Source organism: Myxocyprinus asiaticus, chromosome 4, assembly GCF_019703515.2.
Source record: "Myxocyprinus asiaticus isolate MX2 ecotype Aquarium Trade chromosome 4, UBuf_Myxa_2, whole genome shotgun sequence".
NCBI classification, from domain to species: Eukaryota; Metazoa; Chordata; class Actinopteri; order Cypriniformes; family Catostomidae; genus Myxocyprinus; species Myxocyprinus asiaticus.
Genome location: NC_059347.1, coordinates 53,846,058 through 53,870,932, shown reverse-complemented (window position 1 = coordinate 53,870,932; position 24,875 = coordinate 53,846,058). Strand labels below are relative to the sequence as shown.

The 24,875-nt window shown below is 39.0% G+C and overlaps 1 protein-coding gene and 1 long non-coding RNA gene across 6 annotated transcripts in view; one reads left to right on the top strand and one right to left on the bottom strand.

Annotated features, from left to right (window-relative positions):
- LOC127438254 (uncharacterized) overlaps nt 1-20,373 on the top strand; it is a 31,411-nt gene extending 11,038 nt beyond the window's left edge. Inside the window, exon 3 of the long non-coding RNA XR_007896695.1 lies at nt 17,327-20,373. This is a non-coding gene — a long non-coding RNA (uncharacterized LOC127438254). The remainder of the gene's footprint in view (nt 1-17,326) is intronic.
- LOC127438228 (methylcytosine dioxygenase tet3-like) overlaps nt 1-24,875 on the bottom strand; it is a 66,013-nt gene that overhangs the window by 34,013 nt on the left and 7,125 nt on the right. Inside the window, exons 1-3 of one of the 5 annotated variants that reach the window (XM_051693688.1) lie at nt 9,048-9,119; nt 8,499-8,555; nt 8,263-8,341 (exon numbers count right to left, since the gene is read on the bottom strand). Coding sequence is in view for 2 of the 5 variants with exons in the window: in XM_051693651.1 (XP_051549611.1) it covers nt 8,499-8,555; nt 8,864-8,884 (78 nt within the window). In the remaining 3 variants the exon portion in view is untranslated. Of the gene's footprint in view, nt 1-8,262; nt 8,342-8,498; nt 8,556-8,863; nt 8,970-9,047; nt 9,436-24,875 lie in introns of those variants that run through there. The other 4 variants (XM_051693660.1, XM_051693676.1, XM_051693651.1 and 1 more) reach the window with 4 other exon arrangements.

The window sequence follows — 24,875 nt, the reverse complement described above, 5'->3', positions numbered from 1 at the left end:
ACACAGCCAAGATATCAAAGGAGTGGCTCCGGGACAACTCTGTGAATGTCCTTGAGTGGCCCAGCCAGAGCCCAGACTTGAACCCGATTGAACATCTCTGGAGAGATCTGAAAATGGCTGTGCACCGACGCTCCCCATCCAACCTGATGGAGCTTGAGAGGTCCTGCAAAGAAGAATGGGAGAAACTGCCCAAAAATAGGTGTGCCAAGCTTGTAGCATCATACTCAAAAAGACTTGAGGCTGTAATTGGTGCCAAAGGTGCTTCAACATAGTATTGAGCAAAGGCTGTAAATACTTGTGATTTTTTTTTTTCGTTTTTAATTTTTTATAAATTTGCAAAGATTTCAAACAAACTTCTTTCACATTGTCATTATGGGGTATTGTTTGTAGAATTTTGAGGAAAATAATGAATTGAATCCATTTTGGCTGTAACATAACAAAATGTGGAAAAAGTGAAGCACTGTGAATACTTTCCGGATGCACTGTATGTATATCATAGTGAACAAACAGTTACAGTTAGAAAGTAATCTAGATCAACATCAAGATGTTGACTGGATCTTTTTCCATTCAGTTTGGCCCATGAAAGCATAATATTCCCAAATGCACAACATTTCAGGGATTTAAAAATATTGTTGCAATAATAGTTGAACAGAAGAACACACAGCTAACTTTTTGTCTTTTATTACCAGTCCATCCACACTCTATCTCTTTATCACACTATGGCAGCACAAAGAAACACACCCTCTGTGTTTACTAAACCTCTCCCTTCAGTCCAGAGCTGGACATGCTCACACACCCACAAACATATGTGAACTAAAACTAGGGGCCCACCTCGAGGCACGGAAGAGTCTCAGGCACATGAACGTGCTTTCTAAGAAATGTATACACACACAAATGCTTGCAAGATGACTGCACGGTTGAACACGTGCACACAGATGCAAATCAGCTTAGGGTCATTGAGTGCATTAGGTCTGGGGGCAGATCATGAATGGCACAGACACCCATTCAGACTATTAAAACATTCACTTCTCTTTATCAGTCTTTGCTTTCTCTTAACTTACCTTTCCATTTCTTCTCATCTTCTCTGTAATTCCCATGTCTTTATTTTTATAATGTCCTTTTAGTTCTTTCTATTGTTTTCTGGCCCCCCAGCAATTTACTACCTCCCAACCATGTCCTCTTTCTTTTCCCTCTTATTCTTTCTTGTTGCGTATACCTTATTTTAGGCGTCCCTTGGCCTAAAAACTCTTTCCTTAGGGCAAGGCAGGGACACTGTGAAGTGTAGGACATCAAATGTAAATGTCTGTAAGTGTGTGTGTGCGTGCATCATAATTCGTCCAGCCTGTAGCATGGCACATGCAAGTCAGCACGCACGACTCAGCTGAGAGACCACCCCCCCATACCCCTCAAATACTTAAAAGCCCCTTTTCCACCAGTGCCAGAGCTCGTGCCCAATCTGGAACCATTATACACATTTATACCACAGAAAGGTGGTCCTGGGCTGGAAAATGTTGCTCTCTATTGGCCCTTAAAATCTGTCTCTAACCAAAAACTGCTAATGTAAGTGGACTTAATGTCCATACTAAATATATTTTTCAAAACAATGATAAAACAAAACTAGATCACAAACTAGACTGCTCCCAATATAATCCAAGACACATGTCACTGAAAACGTCAGTGTGGCGCATGTTCAGTTGACAAACATCCCATTCCTATTCAAAGTATGTTGTGTTAAGCAGCGGCTCCAGACAAATTTGTAAAATTACTGTTATTAAGTTTTGTTATATATATTATAACTTCGGAATTCAGCTTGAGATATCATAAGGATGCTAAATCCCATTATTTTGGATGTTAGCATATGTTCACAGAACTAGGAGTAAGACATGAAAACAAAGACTGTGATACAGCATGTTTGTGGACAGGTTAAATGGTAACACATTAACGTCGGCTCGTTCGGCTCTGAAACCAGTGGAAACACAGGCAAGTCCTGAGAGGTTCCCCACAGATTCCCCAGCCAAGCACCAGTACCATTTCAGTGGAAAAGGGGCAACAAAGAGAAAGGAAGGGAGAAGGAGTGACAGACAGAACGAGTGAGAGAGAGAACGTGTGGGGGGAAGCAAAGCAGAAAAGACATAAGGAAAGAGGGGGAAGGGAGGAGCGACCCTCATCACTCAATAAGATGGTGGGAAAGGAGGAGGTATGAGACGGAGGAATAACACAGCCTAAAGAGTGGTCTTTGTGCAAGAAGTTTTGGAGAAGGTAAAAAAACAGGTGAAATTTGATGAGAGGGGATACAGGAGAGAGGAAAGCAGAAAATAGCAGAATGGTAAAAGACAGAGGCTTGAAAGAGAAAAGGGTAGAGAGAGTTGAAAGACAATCATGTTGAAGGAGACAAATGATTAACATAATGCAGATCTCTTTCAAAATAGGAAGAAATCTTATATATTACCAAATATAGACCTTTCTCATTTGCTTCTAACAAATAAACCATGAAGCATTGCTTTAAACCATCCATTTAAAATTAATGTAAACCTCAAATATTCCAAACTAAAACAACCCTAAAAAACTTAGTTCTTTAACAAAAGAAGTAAAAAGAGAGAACACTGTCTCTCCAGCAGTGGCTGGCTGCCAGCCTAGTCAGTGTCCAGAGGTTGGAAACTGATACAATATTTAAAGCTAAGATTAGACCTCAAGGTTGCAGATTCTTGTCTCAATGTCAAGGAAAGCATGGTTTCTGAGGAAACTGCTGTGTTGAACCATCATAAACGAACTGATAAATTGCAGTTGTGTGCAGATGCATTTAAGACAATAAATTAACCAATTAATTAGTCATAACACGATTTTAGAAAAAGCATGTTTTTTTGATAGTTCATATGTTGGTTGTTATGCAATGTCAGTAAGGAATTCATGGCACAAGACCATTGTTTGCCTTCATTTTTGGAATGAATACTGTTTCAATCAAACCCTGTCAATCATACCTTGTGTACCTAAGTCTGCTGGCTTTGAAGAGCCAACCACGCATGCCTACCATTCACTAAGGCTTGGATTGTGGCTTTGCCATTCCTGTGGAATGGATGACTGCACTACTACAGTTAATGAAAAATTAATGGACAGAATGCACTGTGGCATGTCAGCTGAGAATTAGCTGACTTTAGCACCAATACAATGTGTGGCTGTGTAGAGTAGAGGTCAGTTCGCTGCACCTGCAAGCCATAGAGATCAAAAGGTTCGAACCCAGCTCCGGGCAGCTTGTAAACTTCAGATAAGTTGCAATGAACATCATATCCAGTCTGTTCTTTCTTTAAGTTGTGTTTGATATCAGCCATATCGGATTGAATTTTTTTTAAAAGTAATGTATCTTTTGAATGCTTTGTTGGATTTTAAAGAGAACTGGTATGCATCTTCGATATCATGTCCTAAGGGTACCTGAGCCATTTGGAGACAGAGCCACATAGTGGTCAAAATTTGTAGTCAATTTAAACAAAACGTTTTATGTATCATTGCATCCTTATTCTAAGTCTTCAGAAAATGGCAGAAATATTTTGTATTTTTTTTTTTCTCTCTCATTCAAAGCCTGCTGCTCTCAGCTTGGAATGTCTCTTAAGCAGTTTTGAGCTGTGTCAACTGAATGGCTCAGTAGTTAATGCATTGGAATATGGCTCAAAAGACTGTGAGTTCGAGTGCAGGAAAGAGCAGTTTTAAAAATGTTATGTCTGTTGATCTCTTAAGTATGCAGCCCATGCTTTATTGCAGAATTCCTGCTTCAATAAAAAAACTAAGCTTCTCAACAATAGTTATGTACTCTCAACCTAGAATGTCTCTGATGTCAGATTTGTCGATTGTGTAGCGCAGTGGTTAGAGCTCTGTGCTTCAGTTCAAAAGACTGGGTGAACCCCAGTTCGATCCCCATCTTAGCTGGTTTAAACGTTGTGCTTCTGTTGTGTCAGAGCTCTTTACATTGTGCTTGGTGAATGGTTTTAAACAGCACCTATTATGGTTTTTCAAATATTACCTTTCATGTAGTGTGTTATATAGCTGTTTGTGAATGTAAAAAAGTTTGCAAAGTTTCAAAAATCAAAGTGCACGACAAATGGAGTTATTGACTCCCAAAAGAAAGAACCGATTCTGAACACCTGAAACAAGTCGTTAGTAATTCCAGACTTACTTCCTGTACTAACCTACGTAATTTGGTAACAAAAAACCCACCTCTGGTCTTCATTGGCTGCTCGCGAACAGCTTTGACCCGCCCTCAAACACTACACTAAGCGGTAGACCAATCACAACAGACTGGGACATCTGACCAATCAGAGCAGAGTAGGCTCTCTGAAAGGAGGAGTTTAGAATGAATCCTTTAGAACGGATCATTGAACAAGTCGTTTTTGACACTAGGGAAAAAAAGGTAATGCTGCTATTTACATTATGAGCAAATTAAAGTGTTTTTTGACCTTGGATGCATGTAAATCTATTGTATGAGACCTTTAAAACAAAATCAGTCACGTTTAAAAACCATAATAGGTGCTCTTTAAGGCTTGTAGCTATATTTATTTTTGTTTTTACTCTTTTCCTGACTGATTTTTGTTCTTCAGCCGATATTTAATGTTATTATATTGTATGTTTTTATCTGTTCTTTTAAATGAAATGGTTTAACCATTTGGCAAATTGAACATAATTGAACTTAATTGAGTTAGTGGTTTAAGTCGAACTGAAATGGCTGAATTGATATCAATCCCCTAATGGAACATCATACATTATTTTTTGACCAAACACCTGTGAATGAGCTGATTCAAAGAACAGTTGGTGTAGTTTACCCTGGATTCATTGTCTGTGAAAAAAGACAGCACTGTTAAATATGTTTGAACATTTCTTAAGGTACCTGAAACTTAAAGTAAAAGTGTGTAAATTTTTCATGGTTAAAATACACTAACAATGACCAAAAATATGTGGACACCCCCATCTAATTAACAGATTTTTCTAGAACCCTTAATTCCAGTGAAGGCAAATTACAACGTGAGAACTTGCATTGTTTAGCGCTAAAGACAATGTGAACACTCAAGCCACTATGAACAAGCTTCTCTCATGGGCATGGCGCTCATGATTGTGCAACGGACATCAAGATTTTAATTGAAAAATGACTTGCATTTCAGTAAGCTATTTACAGTAGGTTGTTTTCACCAAAACCTAACGTATGCCTTCAGAATACTTGCAATATGGCGTGGCGCATGAGTCGCATTGGACTGCTTTTACAAAAGTCTTTTGTCTTTTATAAGCTTTAAAGTGAGGCACTATCACTCTCACTATAACTATCTGCCGCTGTATTGAGAAGGTGATATTCATGAATTTTTTCCCCTGTGTTCCACAGAAGAAGGAAAAAAAGTGTCATTCTGATTTGCAAAACCTGTTGGAAAATAGTGTTTATTTGTGCAATTCCGTTTGGTGTCAATTGTGGTGCAGAAATTACACACCACACCTTTAAGTTTAAAATCATTGTTAAAAATGTTTGCAGATTTCAGGTTCTTGAACTTACATCAGTCTTTTGATGTCTGTAAAATCCAGTTATCATTACACATTTGCAATGAGTATACATTTTAAAATCCATGACATACACTTGCTCACCCTGCAGTAACATTTTTTAAATTAGTTTAATTTGCTTTTATACACAGATTTCAAAGACAGCTAAAAGTAGGGATGAAAGTTAGTTTTAAAGAATCAATTTGGTCAAAATGGATCACACTTTCCAACATTATTTTTCTAAGTCAGTCCCAGTATGCTGTACTAAAATGACACTATTTTACAAATAAATCATTGTCAGGTAGCCCACTGGACTTTGGAATGTTTAGTGGGGTGGATAAACAGGAACAAAAACCAGACCTCATGATGTTACGCAAACAATATGCTTTGACTGTAGCTTGTGTTTTTCAGGAAACTGGTGTTGAGGGAAGACAATGCGTTACTTCATTAAAATTGTTTAGTCATCCAATTTTTAACATCCCGTTTTCTCAATAGTGAAAAGAACTTCAGTCTGTATAAAAATCTATATAAAAATTCAGCTTGAAGCCATAAATTACAGTGATCAAACCCCCTCCCCCACAGTGGCCGTCATTTCAGTTGCACCGATGAAATGAAAACAGGCAGCTTCCTGCTTTTCACATTACCTTTAAATGTTCACACTCACAAACCATTTCCCCTCTCAAACACATTCACATATACATACAGAAATACCACATCACGTGAGCAGCCTCAGGGGCTGGTCTGACCTATAATTACAGCCATGATGTCATCTGTCACTCACTGTTGCTACAAAATCTAAGTTAGTGTTAACTCTTTCCCGTCATGCTAGGGGATTCCGTACACCTCGAAACGAACCATTACTACACACTTTCCATGAGCTCTTTAATGTGGTGGCTCATCGCATGCAACTTTTGGAGTCTTTTAAATGAATAAAATAGGGTGATGATATATATATATATATATATATGTATTTGCTTCACAGGTCAGATGCTTACTGTGAAGCAAAGTCAGCTTTTATAGTCAGTTTCAGAGTGCTTTCATGTTATGGTTATCCCCACAACTGCATTTCGTCAATCGAAAACCGAGCCAAAGGAATGGAATGCTACACAGAATCAACACCTCTTCTTCTCTTCAATGAGTACTGAATGACCATTATAGTCACAGGTTTTATTTTAAGTGGCCTGTCCACAATATCTGAGGTTTTCTGAGTAGAGCTGAGTAATTACAAAGAATATGTACAACATCAGAATATACCACTAAACATCACCGCATGCTATCCCACATGGTGACATTAAGTTTAGTATCAGAGCAAAATGCCTAACAAAGCTTGACAATGCCAATACACAGTCTTTACAGTGTGTATTTTTAGAACAAATAAACATATGATGGAAACCATCTTTTCACGGCAAACTAACAATTTCTGGCTTAAAAACAACAATGCAAGACAGATGAGGGCCATGTTGGCCAACTGGTAAGCCAGAAGAAAAGTTTAGAAACCAATACTTTAGGACAGTGATAACCAACCAGTTTTAAGTGTAACCCAGGTGATACCTGTAAATATTTTGATTTTACATATAAAACAGAAACTTAAAAATATTAGGGCTGGCAAAAGGTAAAATAATCAATCACAATTAACATTATGATTTTTAGCATTTAGTTCCTCTGTAAAGAAATCCAGTATAAGTTAAAAGGAACACATTTCTAGTTTGCTGACGGTGAAAGGGTACTTGAGCCTTACCGTTGGGGCTGTGGGGGTCCCAACGGTAAGAACGTTTGGGAAAGACTTCTTTAGGAGACCAAACGCAAGCAAGATTTAAAGATACTTGAACTGTAGGTGTCTGGTTGCGTAAGTCTCTGTGTGCGTTTATGGAATACAGCTTTAGCAAAGATGCAAAATACATTTCCTCGTGAGACCATAACAGCCAACAGAATCAGTTAGAAATGAGCTGAATGAACTGTCTTATGTGGAACAGTGATGTATGTTATGTCCTGGCTCACACTAAATCTAAATCTTCCAGAGAGCAACCAGAGTGCAAACACTGACACCGGTGGTGCTGTTGAGACTATCTGCTTGATTTTACAGCGATAAAGTGACCGCGGTGCAGAAGTCGTGATTACACCTATGGGTTATCCAGCACATTCATTGAGATTATCGCAGCTAACTTGCAACCAAAGCTCTCAAGGCCTGCTGAGTCTGTCTACCTCTGATGCTATGTGTTACACTAGTCCATAAACACTCCACCACGTGCTCGCTCACATGGACACACACAAATACTGGCGCCGTCAATGCGCATGCGTGTGTGTATGTGACCCACTAACTTTTACTCCCTTTACCTCAGATGACTGGAAACTTTGGCAGTCCCGCCCGCCACACTCTCTGTTCCCAGGCTTGACACACAGAGCAGAGAGAAAAAGGAAGACAGACAGACTGACAGACAGAGCGAGAGAGTGAGATAGAGCCAAAGTGAGAGAGAGAGAGAGAGAGAGAGAGAGAGAGAGAGAGGCCACCTCCTCCTCTACTCTCTTCTTTGCCAGGCGAAGCTCACGCCTCCCTCTCTTCCAATGAGCACAGAGCCCGGGTCTCTTTAAACCAGGGCCTGTACCCGCCAGCTTTATGCCACCATTCATATTACTGCCAGGCTCTAGAAGGCATTTAAACACCCATAACATGTCTTGTGTCACTGCAAACGGACTCTGGTGCATTACTGGGATGGAAATACGACAGATACGGAGGCCACAAACACCAAGTCGCACCTGCAGCACGCAGATGGATGTCTGATTGCAGCTGTCGCTCAGATTGCAGTTGAATCTGCATCTGGGAGTGCATATGGGCCTGTTGAGTCATGCAAAAGCACAAATCATCAACTGCAGCTCAAAGTATGAAAGTTTTCTGACTCAAAACCATGCCTTTAGGAAAACACCAGGCAACATGAAGAATATCAAATACAGAGACACTTGGCCAAGGCCAGCAGAAGGGTTATTTATCTCACCTTTTTAGCCAGGTTTGGGATGATGGACCGGGCTTTAATTTCTTCAAAATATTCCACCTTCCAGGGCATACATGAAGAAAAAAAAATGGAAAAAGAAGAGGAAGAAAATGGGTTGAGAACATGCAAGAATCAATAGCATGGACAAAACCTATACACTGGCATCAGAAAAAGCTTTAAAAAACCCATTTTTTCTTTTTTTTTTTTTTAAATCCTTCACTGATCTTTCAAGCTGCCATATCATGAGTCAGAAACGGCTTTAAATTTTGACAGGGATCATTTTCAAAAATGAAAATATAAAAGTCTAATAAAATTATCACATTCTGCTCTTTTTATTACAGTCCTGCCAATTTTGACATGAAACATACCTGTATATCATAAAAAGACATTCAAAAATGAGCTTGAGCCAGCCATTTGTTTTTGACCCCATCCAATCTATAACCCAGTGTTCAGGGTCTATTCTGTGACTACATAAACCCCCCCTAAAGAAAAGCCCCCCTCACCCATCTGCCATAACTGTGCCTCATTTTTCCTGTGATAATAAATATTTACCTACTCAGCCTTGCTTCCTTCGTGTGCTGCTCTTCAGGGCAAGAGGTGTCCCCATCAGAAGACCCAAAGCAATCTCTCTATGTCCCTGCCTCTCTCTCTCTTTATCTCTTTCTTTTTTCCTCTCTTTCTCTCTCTGTGGTCTCTGTCCATTCAGGAAGCCATCTTGTGTTCTTAATCCTGTTTTACATTAGCTCTCAAACGCGCTCTCCTTCTCGCCCTATCTGCCTCTCTTTCACTTCCTCCAATTCATGGCTCGACCACATACACACAGGAGCATTTTTTTTAAAAGGCCGTGTGATCACTATCACTGCTGCACTATTGCCTCCTCCCTCTCTTTCTTTTCCTCTACCCCCCTTCCCCCCTTCGTTCGCTCTCCAAAAGAAAAAGCTAACAGAATACGTGATGTGAATACCCCCTCCCAGGTCTGACCCACACACACGCTCTCACAATCACACGCACAGCAACGTCACACCACAGATAGCTCACAAAGAGATGCGATCCACCAATCAGAGGCGAGTATGCACTCTGCTGCTAGGGCGCACCAGACAAGGAGAGAGAGAAAGAGAGAGAGACAGACAGAGAGCTTGAGGGTGGAAAGAAAGAGAAGGAGGCGTGTGCGTGTGTTTCTGTGTGTGAGTATACTTTTGAGACTGGAGCCGACGGGGAGGGAAGGGTTTTTCTGTTGCGCGAGCACGCACTGTGGCTGTCAATTATCTAACCTGGTTTGCCTTCCTTAAACAATGCCTCTGGAATTTGGTATCACTGAAGACCGTCTGTGTCTTGGCTGCCTGCAACAACTGGACTGGACTGCGCACGTGCACACTGTGCCTGGGGTACCATAACAAGGAGAACAATGTCACTGACACACATAACCAATCCTCTTTAGTCAGCGACAGACAACAGCACCACATAGCTGACACACATTAATAAACAAGATAAAAAACAAAGAAAACGCAGGCACACAAAAATAAAAAGTGGCATATTATGAATGCCAGATCAGAAATCAACAAAAGTTTTACATTTGCTTGATTGAAAATCCTCTTTGCCTTTCTTGCAACTGTTAAACTCCACGTTGACCCAGAGTGTGAGTACATACCATGCATAGTTACGAGGACTAAAACACCACTACGAAACACTTTGTAGAAAGAAAAAAAAATGCTACCAAACAGGATAGACTACAACCTCTGCTAGCCAGACCTACAAATGCCTGCCAGACAACATGCGATCGAGGGCTGAGGTTATTTGTTATCTTGAGGCTTTCGAACAACAACAAAAAACACAAGAGGTGGAAATCATACTCGATGGTGACAATTACACGCACTTCCATTCATGAATAAAACCAGACAAACAGAAAATAACAGCTACAATTACATGCAATCGTAACACCGATTCAACAAAATCAGAAATATGAATATGAAATATGGGTAGTTAGATTTTGCTTTAATTTGATGTAATATTGCTTTAGGGTTTTTCTCTATTCTAAGCAGAAAGTAAACTAAAGTATAGCTAACGTAAAGACAAATGAAAGACGAAAGTGGAGGACAGCGTGTGCTAAGGAGGAGGCTTTCGACAAGCGGACGTTGGGTGACGCAGCAGTTGTGATGAGAGTGGATTACGTAGCATGGGAGTTCCTGTAACACCGTGTGTGTGTGTATGTGAATAGCCCGAGACTCGGCTTGAAGTAACCTCAAGCATTGGAAAGGCTGCGCTGTGGCACAAAACTGCTGTTTAACTTTTTCTCTTCACATAAGTAGCATCTTAAAAGACAATCGATGTGAATGTAATTTTGTGGATCTGTTAAATATAATCTGGAAAGCAAGTTCTAAGAAATCTTTGACGGAGAGGGTTCCTAGTTATGTTACGGTGCCGATCAGGGGTGCAAATGAATCCGGAGCGATTTACGTTTCCCTGATGTTATCTCATTTCTTTGCTTTGATACTGGCTGAATCACCTGGTTTGTTGCGTGAGCTAAAGCGCCAAGTGGTCATTAATCTCCTTCACTAGCACTCGTTCTTGTATCCAGGTGGTTCACCCCTTTAGGCTGTCTTAAATTTATCGTAATCCTATCGGTGGGCCCCCCAAAACAACCCACTTACACACACACACATGGTCTCTCTCTCTCACACTCAAGCCTAGTTCTCATGGTAAAAGGCATAAGACTGCAGATGCATCATTCAGGCTGCATTGTTAATGAATTCTAAACGTCTGTGTATGAGTGCAAGACTGCGTGAGTTTAAATGAGGGTTGAGACATTGTTGTAATAACAGAAGAATTAACAATCCTAATTAACTCTCTCCTCCTCCATTGCTCAAACAATGGCCACCCCAAACTCTACTAATTCACATAGTGTTTCAAAGACCCTGCTCCAGTATACATTCAAACACAAACACACTCACTTCCATTTACACTCTAACTCTGGCCTGGTACTGCACATTAATTGTCAAGGTAAGTTATGGAACTAAGAGGTTATCTGCAATACAATTAATCAGTCGTGGAAACAGTTGGGGATAACATGTTAAAAGTAACACACGTTATGTAATCAAGTTAAGTGAATCTCACAAAATCAAAAGAACGAAATAAGAAATAATGTTTTGCTTACAGAAAATGGACCATTATATTTTAATATTTTTGGACCATTAAGATTTTTGTGTCATTATTTTCATTACAATAAAGCATTGTATTGATTCAAGAATGTTTATTTGGTCTAAAGTGTATTCTGAAGAGTGTTTATGATCAGCCTTGATGATGATCTCTATTTGCTGCAAACTAGACTGATGTATCAGTTAGTTTTAGTAGGAGGTAACCTTTTACATTAGCAGTGCACAGATCAATATTGGCTGTGAAGGTAAATTGTAAAGAGCCCTCTTTAGATTGCATCAGTTTACAATTCCTTTCATTAAATTATATTAAAATAATGTACATTTTTCTGAAATCATTTAGACCAAAACTGCTTATTTTCCTGATGTTGTATATTTTCCTAACATACAGCAGGCAGTCAACAACAGCAAGAATTATTCTCGTTCTGTGACTGGTTTGGGTTTATTAGCATTATTGAGTGCTGCTACCTGTCATGCACGCCGGGTGTGTATTCATTCAGACTTGATGCAAACTCTGATTGGTGAAGAGAGCTATAATATGATCTGGTTGCCAGGCAATGGTGAAGTCAGCTGCTGGTATAGTGCAGAGGTCAGCTACAGAGGATAATGAAATATGGCCAGTTTGGACACAGTTGCACAGCAAGGTCTTTTGTCCTCATTCTATAAAAACAATATCTTACCCATGTAAATCTCAAATTGGATGCCATCAAATATTAGCACACCAAATCCACAGGCTGGTGCTCAAAATGAGCACACATGCGATTAACAAGTGTTAAAAATTCTGTGTTGTGAATCTGAATTTGTATTAGTCCACATTTAAGGTGACAGGTTTCACAGTATTCAGTGATTTATTAATGAATGTTCTTTTGCACATGCGAGACTTCTATTGCAGAATTCAGTGCCAGTCTCCTTAATGTGCTCAGTTAAGTGAAGAGGGTGGGAGAGACAAGGGGGATGGGTGACCCTGACAAACACACACGACATTTAAAGCTAATTCACCTGATCTTTTGTCTGACCATAGCTAGTAAATAAAAACAACAATACTGGTCTTTCCAAAAATGTCACTGGTATAAAAAAAGTGTGTGTGTGTGTGTGTCTATATATATATATATATATATATATATATATATATATATATATATATATATATATATACAGGTGCATCTCAATAAATTAGAATGTCGTGGAAAAGTTCATTTATTTCAGTAATTCAACTCAAATTGTGAAACTCGTGTATTAAATAAATTCAATGCACACAGACTGAAGTAGTTTAAGTCTTTGGTTCTTTTAATTGTGATGATTTTGGCTCACATTTAACAAAAACCCACCAATTCACTATCTCAAAAAATTAGAATACATCATAAGAAATAAAAAAAAACATTTTTAGTGAATTGTTGGCCTTCTGGAAAGTATGTTAATTTACTGTATATGTACTCAATACTTGGTAGGGGCTCCTTTTGCTTTAATTACTGCCTCAATTCGGTGTGGCATGGAGGTGATCAGTTTGTGGCACTGCTGAGGTGGTATGGAAGCCCAGGTTTCTTTGACAGTGGCCTTCAGCTCATCTGCATTTTTTGGTCTCTTGTTTCTCATTTTCCTCTTGACAATACCCCATAGATTCTCTATGGGGTTCAGGTCTGGTGAGTTTGCTGGCCAGTCAAGCACACCAACACCATGGTCATTTAACCAACTTTTGGTGCTTTTGGCAGTGTGGGCAGGTGCTAAATCCTGCTGGAAAATGAAATCAGCATCTTTAAAAAGCTGGTCAGCAGAAGGAAGCATGAAGTGCTCCAAAATGTCTTGGTAAACGGGTGCAGTGACTTTGGTTTTCAAAAAACACAATGGACCAACACCAGCAGATGACATTGCACCTCAAATCATCACAGACTGTGGAAACTTAACACTGGACTTCAAGCAACTTGGGCTATGAGCTTCTCCACCCTTCCTCCAGACTCTAGGACCTTGGTTTCCAAATGAAATACAAAACTTGCTCTCATCTGAAAAGAGGACTTTGGAACACTGGGCAACAGTCCAGTTCTTCTTCTCCTTAGCCCAGGTAAGACGCCTCTGACGTTGTCTGTGGTTCAGGAGTGGCTTAACAAGAGGAATACGACAACTGTAGCCAAATTCCTTGACATGTCTTTGTGTGGTGGCTCTTGATGCCTTGACGCCAGCCTTAGTCCATTCCTTGTGAAGTTCACCCAAATTCTTGAATCGATTTTGCTTGACAATCATAAGGCTGTGGTTCTCTCGGTTGGTTGCGCATCTTTTTCTTCCACACTTTTTCCTTCCACTCAACTTTCTGTTAACATGCTTGGATACAGCACTCTGTGAACAGCCAGCTTCTTTGGCAATGAATGTTTGTGGCTTACCCTCCTTGTGAAGGGTGTCAATGATTGTCTTCTGGACAACTGTCAGATCAGCAGTCTTCCCCATGATTGTGTAGCCTAGTGAACCAAACTGAGAGACCATTTTGAAGGCTCAGGAAACCTTTGCAGGTGTTTTGAGTTGATTAGCTGATTGGCATGTCACCATATTCTAATTTTTTGAGATAGTGAATTGGTGGGTTTTTGTTAAATGTGAGCCAAAATCATCACAATTAAAAGAACCAATGACTTAAACTACTTCAGTCTGTGTGCATTGAATTTATTTAATACACGAGTTTCACAATTTGAGTTGAATTACTGAAATAAATGAACTTTTCCACGACATTCTAATTTATTGAGATGCACCTGTATATATACAGTGCATCCGGAAAGTATTCACAGCGCTTCACTTTTTCCACATTTTGTTATGTTACAGCCTTATTCCAAAATGGATTAAATTCATTATTTTCCTCAAAATTCTACAAACAATACCCCATAATGACAACGTGAAAGAAGTTTGTTTGAAATCTTTTCAAATGTATTAAAAATAAAAAACGAAAAAAAAATCACATGTACATAAGTATTCACAGCCTTTGCCATGATACTCAAAATTGAGCTCAGGTGCGTCCTGTTTCCACTGATCATCATTGAGATGTTTCTATAACTTGATTGGAGTCCACCTGTGGTAAATTCAGTTAATTGGACATGATTTGGAAAGGCACACACCAGTCTATATAAGGTCCCACAGTTAACAGTGCATGTCAGAGCACAAACAAAGCCATGAAGTCCAAGGAATTGTCTGTAGACCTCCGAGACAGGATTGTATTGAGGCACAGATCTGGGGAAGGGTACAGAAAAATTTCTGCAGCATTGAAGGTCCCAATGAACACAGTGGCTTCCATCATCCGTAAATGGAAGAAGTTTGGAACCACCAGGACTCTTCCTAGAGCTGGCCGCCCAGCCAAACTGAGCAATCGGGGGAGAAGGGCCTTAGTCAGGGAGGTGACCAAGAACCTGATGGTCACTCTGACAGAGCTCCAGCATTTCTCTGTGGAGAGAGGAGAACCTTCCAGAAGAACAACCATCTCTGCAGCACTCCACCAATCAGGCCTGTATGGTAGAGTGGCCAGACGGAAGCCACTCCTCAGTAAAAGGCACATGACAGCCCACCTGGAGTTTGCCAAAAGGCACCTGAAGGACTCTCAGACTATAAGAAACAAATATTGAACTCATTGGCCTGAATGGCAAGCGTCATGTCTGGAGGAAACCAGGCATCGCTCATCACCTGTCCAATACCATCCCTACAGTGAAGCATGGTGGTGGCAGCATCATGCTGTGGGGATGTTTTTCAGTGTCAGGAACTGGGAGTCTAGTCAGGATTGAGGGAAAGATAAATGCAGCAATGTACAGAGACATCCTTGATGAAAACCTGCTCCAGAGCGCTCTGGACCTCAGACTGGGGCGAAGGTTCATCTTCCAACAGGACAATGACCCTAAGCACACAGCCAAGATAACAAAGGAGTGGCTACGGGACAACTCTGTGAATGTCCTTGAGTGGCCCAGCCAGAGCCAGACTTGAACCCAATTGAACATCTCTGGAGAGATCTGAAAATGGCTGTGCACCGATGCTCCCCATCCAACCTGATGGAGCTTGAGAGGTCCTGCAAAGAAGAATGGGAGAAACTGCCCAAAAATAGATGTGCCAAGCTTGCAGCATCATACTCAAAAAGACTTGAGGCTGTAATTGGTGCCAAAGGTGCTTCAACAAAGTATTGAGCAAAGGCTGTGAATACTTATGTACATGTGATTTGTTTTTATTTTATTTTTTTATAAATTTGCAAAGATTTCAAACAAACTTCTTTCACGCTGACATTATGGGGTATTGTTTGTAGAATTTTGAGGAAAATAATGAATTTAATCCATTTTGGAATAAGGCTGTAACATAACAAAATGTGAAAAAAGTGAAGCGCTGTGAATACTTTCCAGATGCACTGTGTATATATACACACACACACACACACGATATCAGCCACAACATTAAAACCACCTACCTAATATTGTGTAGGTCCCCCTCATGCCGCCAAAACAGCACCAACCTGCGTCTCAGAATAGAATTCTGAGATGATATTGTTCTGACCAAAATTGTACAGAGTGTTTATCTGAGTTACCGTAGACTTTGTCAGTTCGAACCAGTTTGGCCATTCTCCGTTGACTTCTCTCATCAACAAGGTGTCTCCATCTGCAGAACTATCCCTCACTGGATGTTTTTTTGTTTTTGGTACCATTCAGAGTATATTCTAGAGACTGTTGTATGTGAAAATCCCAGGAGATCAGCAGTTACAGAAATACTCAAACCAGCCCATCTGGCACCAACAATCATCCATGCGATTATCTAATCAGCCAGTTGTGTGGCAGCAGTGCAGTGCATAAAATCATTCAGATATGGGTCAGGAGCTTCAGTTAATGTTCACATCAATTGATGATTGATTTCTCTCAGTGATTTGGACCGTAGCATGATTGATGGTGCCAGATGGGCTGCTTTTATATATGTTTTAATTTTATCCCCTTTTTCTCCCCAATTCGGAATGCCCAATTCCCAGTGCACTCTAATTCCTCGTGGTGGCGTAGTGACTCGCCTCAATCCGGGTGGCGGAGGACGAATCTCTTGCCTCCGGGTCTGAGACAGTCAACCTGTGCATCTTATCACGTGGCTTGTTGAGCACATTACCACGAAGACATAGCGTGTGGAGGCTTCATGCCACAACTCACCACGTGACCCACGAGAGCGAACCACATTATAGTGACCACGAGGAGGTTACCCCATGTGACTCTACCCTCCCTAGCAAACTGGCTAATTTGGTTGCTTAGGAGACCTGACTGGAGTCACTCAGCATGCCCTTGGATTTGAACTCATGAACTCCAGGGGTGGTAGTCAGCATCTTTATTCGCTGAGCTACCCAGGCCAGATGGGCTGGTTTGAGTATTTCTGTAACTGCCGATCTCCTGGGATTTTCACACACAACAGTCTCTAGAATTAACCACTGCAAAATTATCAGTTTATCTTGATTTACTATTTATAGGTATGTGTTTGAGTAAAATTAACATTTCTGTTTTATTCTATAAAGTACTGACAGAATTTTTTCCAAATTCCAAATAAACATATTTTCATTTAGAACATTTATTTGCAGAAACTGGTCAAAAAAAATAAAAAAAAAGATGCAGTGTTTTCAGACCTCGAATAATGTAAAGAAAACAATTTCATATTCATTTTTAAACAAAACTATACTAATGTTTTGTTTTTTTCTCCCCAATCTAGAATGCCCAATTCCCAATGAGCTCTAAGTCCTTGTGGTGGCGTAGTGACTCACCTCACTCCGGGTGGCGGAGGACGAATCTCAGTTGCCTCCGCGTCTGAGTCCGTCAATCAACACATCTTATCACGTGGCTTGTTGAGCACGTTACCGCGGAGACATAGCACGTGTGAAGGCTTCGCACTATTCTCGACGTGCCCCATCGAGAGCAAACCACATTATTGTGACCACGAGGAGGTTACTCCATGTGACTCTATCCTCCCTAGCAACCGGGCCAATTTGGTAGCTTAGGAGACCTGGCTGGAGTCTATATATATATATATATATATATATATATATATATATATATATTATTTATTTATTTATTTATCCACTTTTTGGATAAATGTCCTCTGGCCTTATGAAACAAAAATTGAACTGTTTGGCCATAATGACCATCATTATGTTTGGAGGAAAAAGGGTGAGGCTTGCAAGGCGAAGAACACCATCCCAACCGTGAAGCATGGGGGTCTATGACCCAAAAGCTTGTTTTATTGGATGAAACGTTTTTATTCAAGCAAAGAAAAAAGACAGATATTTTTTTGTAGTATCCAGAGTGAAGTTGTCTTTAGGAATGCATTGTTTTTATTTAAAGGCTAATAAGACTAGTGAAATGATTTTGCAGTCTCTGAAGTCATCCGGCATGTCAATTGAGTTAAAGCAAATCGATACGCATCACAAAAACAAAACATGTATGTGTACGCGTGTGTTAATGTTGCTCCGATACCAAAATTTTGGCTTCAGTACGATACCAGCCCTTGTACCTCGGTATCGATACTAACTTGATACTTAGGCAAAAAAAAAAAAAAAATGATTTTTTATGAAATTACACAGAAAATTACTTGTCTAAAAGAACTGCATAAAGTCTTATAGATACAAATTATGCCTTTTCTGTTTTCTGGATTCCATGTTAAATGTTTTAATTAAATGCTATTATCAAATACATACTGTACAGCTTTAATCAAATGAAAATATAATACTTTTCAACTATATACACTACCGGTCAAAAGTTTTGAAACACTCATTCTTTATTATAATTTTTTCTTCACATTTTAGAATAATAGTGAAGTCATCAAAACTATGGAATAACATAAATGGAACTATGGGAATTATGTTGTGACTAAACAAAATCCAAAATAAATCAAAACTGTGTTATATTTTAGCATCTTCAAAGTAGTCACCCTTTGCCTAGAATTTGCAGACATGTACTCTTGACTTTTTCTCAACCAACTTCTTGAGGTATCACCCTGGGATGCTTTTAAACAGTATTGAAGGAGTTCCCATCTATGTTGGACACTTATTGGCTGCTTTTCTTTATTATTTGGTCCAAGTCATCAATTTCAAAAACTTTTTTTTTTATTACATTTTAGTTTTATAATTAAATAAATTAATATGGTGGCACAATTATATTTTTGTCTACAAAATTTCAAACATTTAAGCATACTTCTTCAGATCAAAAGATTTTTAAGATCATGAGAAACATTTCAGTCAAGTGTTTCAAAACTTTTAACCGGTAGTGTATATGTAAGTAATTTTTTCCAACAATTGTTTACAGTCAGATTGTTTCACTTTTAATTGACTATATCACAATTCCAGTGGGTTAGAAGTTTACATACACTAAGTTAACTGTGCCTGTAAGCAGCTTGGAAGATTCCAGAACATTATGTCAAGCCTTTAGGCAATTAGTCAGTTAGCTTCTGATAGGCTAATTGGAATCAAATGGAGGTGTACTTGTGGATGTATTTTAAGGCCTACCTTCAAACTCAGTGCCTCTTTGCTTGACATCAAGGGAAAATCAAAAGAAATCAGCCAAGACTTCAGAAAAACATTTGTGGACCTCCACAAATCTGGTTCATCCTTGGGAGCAATTTCCAAATGATTGAACTGTGCACGTTCATCTGTTCAAACAATAGTATGCAAGTATAAACACCATGGGACCATGCAGCCATCATACTGATCAGGGAGGAGATGCATTATGTCTCCTAGAGATGAACGTAGTTTGGTGCGAAAAGTGCAAATCAATCCCAGAACAACAGCAAATGACCTTGTGAAGATGCTGGAAGAAACAGGTAGACAAGTATCTATATCCACAGTAAAATGAGTCCTATATCAACATAACCTGAAAGGCTGCTCAGCAAGAAAGATGCCAATGCTCCAAAACCACCATAAAAAAGCCAGACTACAGTTTGCAGGTGCACATGGGGACAAAAATCTTACTTTTTGGATAAATGTCCTCTGGCCTTATGAAACAAAAATTTAACTGTTTGGCCATAATGACCATCGTTATATTTGGAGGAAAAAGGGTGAGGCTTGCAAGCCGAAGAACACCATCCCAACCGTGAAGCATGGGGGTGGTAGCATCATGTTGTGGGGGTGCTTTGCTGCAAGAGGGACTGGTGCACTTCAAAAAATAGATGGCATCATGAAGAAGGAAAATTATGTGCATACATTGAAGCAACATCTCAAGACATCAGCCAGGAAGTTAAAGCTCGGTCACAAATGGGTCTTCCAAATGGACAATGACCCCATGCATACCTCTAAACTTGTGGAAAAATGGCTTAAGGACAACAAAGTCATGGTATTGGAGTGGCCATTACAAAGCCCTGACCTCAATCTGATAGAAAATTTGTGGGCAGAACTGAAAAAGCATGTGTGAGCAAGAATGCCTACAAGCCTGACACTTTTACACCAGTTCTGTCTGGAGGAATGGGCCAAAATTCCAACAACTTATTGTGAGAAGCTTATGGAAGGCTACCCAAAATGTTTGACCCAAGTTCAACAATTTTAAGGCAATGCTACCAAATACTAACAAAGTGTATTCAAACTTCTGACCCATTGGGAATGTGATGAAAGAAATAAAAGCTGAAATAAATCATTCTCTCCACTATTATTCTTACATTTCACATTCTTAAATTAGTGATCCTAACAGGGAATGTTTTCTATGATTAAATGTCAGGAATTGTGAAAAACTGAGTTTAAATGTATTTAAATGTAAGGTGTATGTAAACTTCTGACTTCAACTGTATGTATGTATATGTTTGTATTTATATATATATATATATATATATATATATATATATATATATATATATATATATATATAATTTTGCTAAAAACAAAAAACAAAATGCACAACAGAGCTTTACAGTATTAATGAAAACATAAAATTAAAACAATCTGATTACCTGAGGCAAAAGGCTGCTATGGCTGAATCACAAAATGCTGATATTCAGTACACTTGCTTATGTGATATTGCTTACAGATAATAATCTAATAATATAACCATTTAATATTATATAATTTTTTTACTATGAGTATTATTTCGACTGCTTTGAATATTACACTTTTATACATTAGTCATATTTTTCTGTCGTAATGTCTTCAATTTCATGCAATCAGTTGAACAGAATTCTCATTTCAGCTGGACTTTTATTTTGAAAGAAGTTCTTCCTGTTTGTGAAGAGTTCATTATATCAAGCTTCCCGTGACTCACGAGCTGAAATCTCTGAGATGCAATGGAGAAAGAGTTCATTATAGAGTTCATAGCCATTTATACACTCAACACACTGATCTGTGGCTCTGCAGATGGATACTATTGGACACACTGCATGAAAATCAAGCATTAGTAGTGTGTGTTACATTTGTGTGTGTGCTCGTGTGCATGACTGAATGTGTGTGTGTGTTTGTGTGCGTGTCATGGAGATGTTTTTTATTATTATTTTCAAATGGTCTTTGATTTCATCTCAAAACTCTTATATTTCACTAATGGCAGCATACTTGAATGTCGTACCAAAATTAACAAGATGATATCGTACCAGTTTACATTTTTTGGTATTGTGATATTTCGTTTGTACCGGTATACTGTGCAACCATAGTGTGTGTGTGTGTGTGTGTGTGTTTGAGAGAGAGTACTGTAATTTCCTTGCATCTAATAAAAGGTCTAGCTCTTTCCATTTACCACACACGCACACAAATATATAGACACCTTTCCTTCAATTGTCCTTAGCTTCCCTAAAAAACATTACTGTTTATCAACATTTCTCCATTACCTTCCACCATTTCTCCTTTCCTTCTGATCTTCTCTCTCTGGTTCTCTTTTTCTCTCTCCCTCCCCCACTTTGCTTCCTCTCCTTTTTGGAAACAGGTCAGCCCCCACCCCTCCAATGGTCAAAGGTCAAAGAACAGAGTATATAAAGTAAGCAAAAGGAATTCTCCACGGTCAGACTCTAAACCTGCTCAAACACACACATACGCACACCTGGGACCCATGTGAGTGCAGTGACCCTTTAAAGACCATAAGCTCTTCAAAATGCAGTAGAAAAAGAAGACTGAAGGCTTTTATCGCAAAAAAGTATATCAGTAGAACATTAATCCATAAAAACTAGATACAACATTAGTGGTACTTGTTCAGGCAAACATCTCTGTTGCCATTGCTCAATCCGCATGGCTAGGTATAGGCACAAACTTCTAAGTCTACTGTAAAAATTACACTTAAGACTTCCGGGCAAAAAAAATCCATAATCCATATCTAGTGACTAAAATATAATGTGAGACTTGGGGTGGATTCTTTATTTTTTGGCCTAGTACACCCAAGCAACCGTGTAGCAACAGTACAAAAGCACTAAGAACACCTTCGCAACCACAGAGTAACACTGTAGCAACCAACAACAACACTCTAGCAGTGTGCCAGCGACTTCAGTATGGGCAAGCATGACTCTTCTTCAAAATGTGCAAAACAAAATTCTATTTGCTAGAGCCTGCATAATGATGACAAGAAATGTCTACCCAGCTTCATTCAAAGTGTATGATTAGCAACTGTATGTGTGATCATTCTGGAAAAAGACACTATAGTAGCTGTCACTTAAAAAAAAAAAAAAAAGCAAATTGCAAACAATAAAACAAAGAAAGGCTCACTTTTTTTAAGCTTTTGAGAGGGAGCTTTGCTCTGGGCAGCTGAGCAATTCAACGTTAGAAATGTTTTACAGTCTCTATGTCCATACCTTAACTAACCTCCCAAAGTAATGTGAAAACACCAACGGCTCCTTAACGAACAGCTATTATGCTCATCTGTATGCAAACTGTCTTTTTGTCAGTGATGTATAGTGCAAACTCATTGATGATAGAAATTTTAACTGTTATTACTGTGTAATAAATGTGTAAGTAAAATGTTACAAATTAAAGCTGAAGTGTGTAACTTTCTAACTATACAAATTGCTCTGTTTGTTTTGAAGGGCTCATTCAGCTCAACACAATAACAGTGACAACGTTTACAGACACCAAAAAGCGGCTTATTGCAAGAAAGTAGTGTTCCCATTTAAATGTATTGTACAAGTGGCGTACTCTTTACTCCCGTATACATGTGGCTCAATCAGTAAGAAGCTTTCTCCACAGCAACATCATTTCCCCGTGGCACTTGTGTAAATAGCAAACATGGAATCCGATGAAGACTTCACTTAGGTTTGTTTCCTCAACTTTCCATTGGTACCTGCAGCGAAATTGTGCTGCAATAGTGAGATTTCCCTCTTCTGTAAAACTCTGTGATTTCCCCAATGTACAAGTGCATACACACAAACGTGAAGGACAGTAGATATTATACAGTGGTGTGTATAATGATATAGTTTATAGTGTTTGTGCTATTCCCACTCTGCTCCCAGAAATGTTGAATTCTTTCCACTGTATTGACTTCTTAATATTACGTATGGCTCCATTTTATTACTTACGTGGTCTGTTCATGCACATGCACACTCCTTAAAAAACCTGCAAGAATGCCGCTTATGCATTTATATATCCAGATGATCTGTGTTCTTTAGGAGAAACCAAAGTGTGTTAAACTGCTTTCTCTTAATCCCTTAAGCGGCGTAAGGAAAATGGCTTTCTCGTTTACTCTTTTAGAACACTGCTTTTTGCAAAAACCCTGGAATAAACCGTTTTCTTAAGTGCATGAAAACATAGCCATTGACTCAACCAATTACGTAAGTTGGGGCTGGACTATCTGTTTTTTCGATCAACAGCCGGTGGGGGGGGGGGCTATTCGCAAGGCTGTTTGTAAACAGTTTATTTTTGCCTAGTTGCACAGAAATTACACACTTCAGCCTTAATTTAGCCTATCACATAAAAATTATTGCATTGAGTGTCTTCTGTTAGGTGTGGATCATCTAAAAATCTGTAGGAAACTGACCCATGTCATTTCCATTATACTGTCAGGTTGTTACAGTCTAGGAAACGAAGGGATGAAAGGAGACGTGTCAAAACAGGACAGGATAGGAATGCGTCAAGTTGGCCCAATAACAGGTTGTAGACAGGGCTGATGACTGCAGCCCCACCCCTTGAGTGTTAAAAACTAAAATCTAAGCTTATCAGAAACATTGGTTAAGTCTTGTTGACAGCCTTTGTGGTTTGCTATTCGCAATATTCTCAGCGAGTCCACTGTATTTCGCTAGGTGGGCAGAATTTTTTGTTGGCTAGCGGAAGTGTGATTGGTTGGTGTTTTGTGTGTAGCCGCTCACTGCTTGCTTGCGTGTCTTGCAGCTAGATTCTTGCTTTTTAAATGTTGTAAGATGTCTTTAAAATTTTCCGGACAATGTGTGCAGTTAATGGTTATTCTAATAATCAAGCAAAACTGAAGTATTATCTAAAACAATAATGTTATGATCAGAAACCACTCGCAAAGCACAGCGCTAGAAACGTACAGAAACAGAGCGCAGTGAATTACATAGAAACAATAGCATTATTGTGCTTACAGGTGTGTGTACATGTGCTGAAAGTTCATTTGAAAATTTGAGAGTTTGTTCATTTCTATTCAGCATCGGCCTTTTTAAATGCTTCACACAGGGCTCCAGACTAAAAAAATGACTAAGGAGCCATTGGCTCCTAAACTGAAACATTTAGGAGCCAAATGGCTGTTTTTGTTGCTCGATTTAGATTGTTGTTCAAAAACAAGATAGAAAGCCAAAGAAAAGACAACTGATAGCTCATTAATCAGGTGTTTAATATATATACTGTATAATTGAGTGCACAAATTTGCATTCCCCTTTTGTCTCGTAAGTTTTCACACTCCTTTCAGAATTTATACAAATATAAGAGATAAAATATCTTTTTTTTATTAAGTACTGCCCTTCAGAATCTACATAACAGGTATTTACATAAAGTATAAGCTGCATATAGTAGAGTGTTGCCTTCTTGAGCATCAGTGAATGTTTGCACTTTGCACCTTGTGTAATAGTTGTACGAGTCCCTCAATGGTCCTAGGTATCAAAAGCTGGATCTCATATCACAAATAATTTATATTATATATATATATATATATATATATACAATGAAGTCAGAAGTTTACATACACCTCAGCCAAATACATTTAAACTCAGTTTTTCACAATTCCTGACATTTAATCCTAGAAAACATTCCCTGTCTTAGGTCAGTTAGGATCACTACTTTATTTTAAGAATGTGAAATGTCAGAGTAAGAGTAGAGAGAATTATTTATTTCATCACATTCACAGTGGGTAAGAAGTTTACA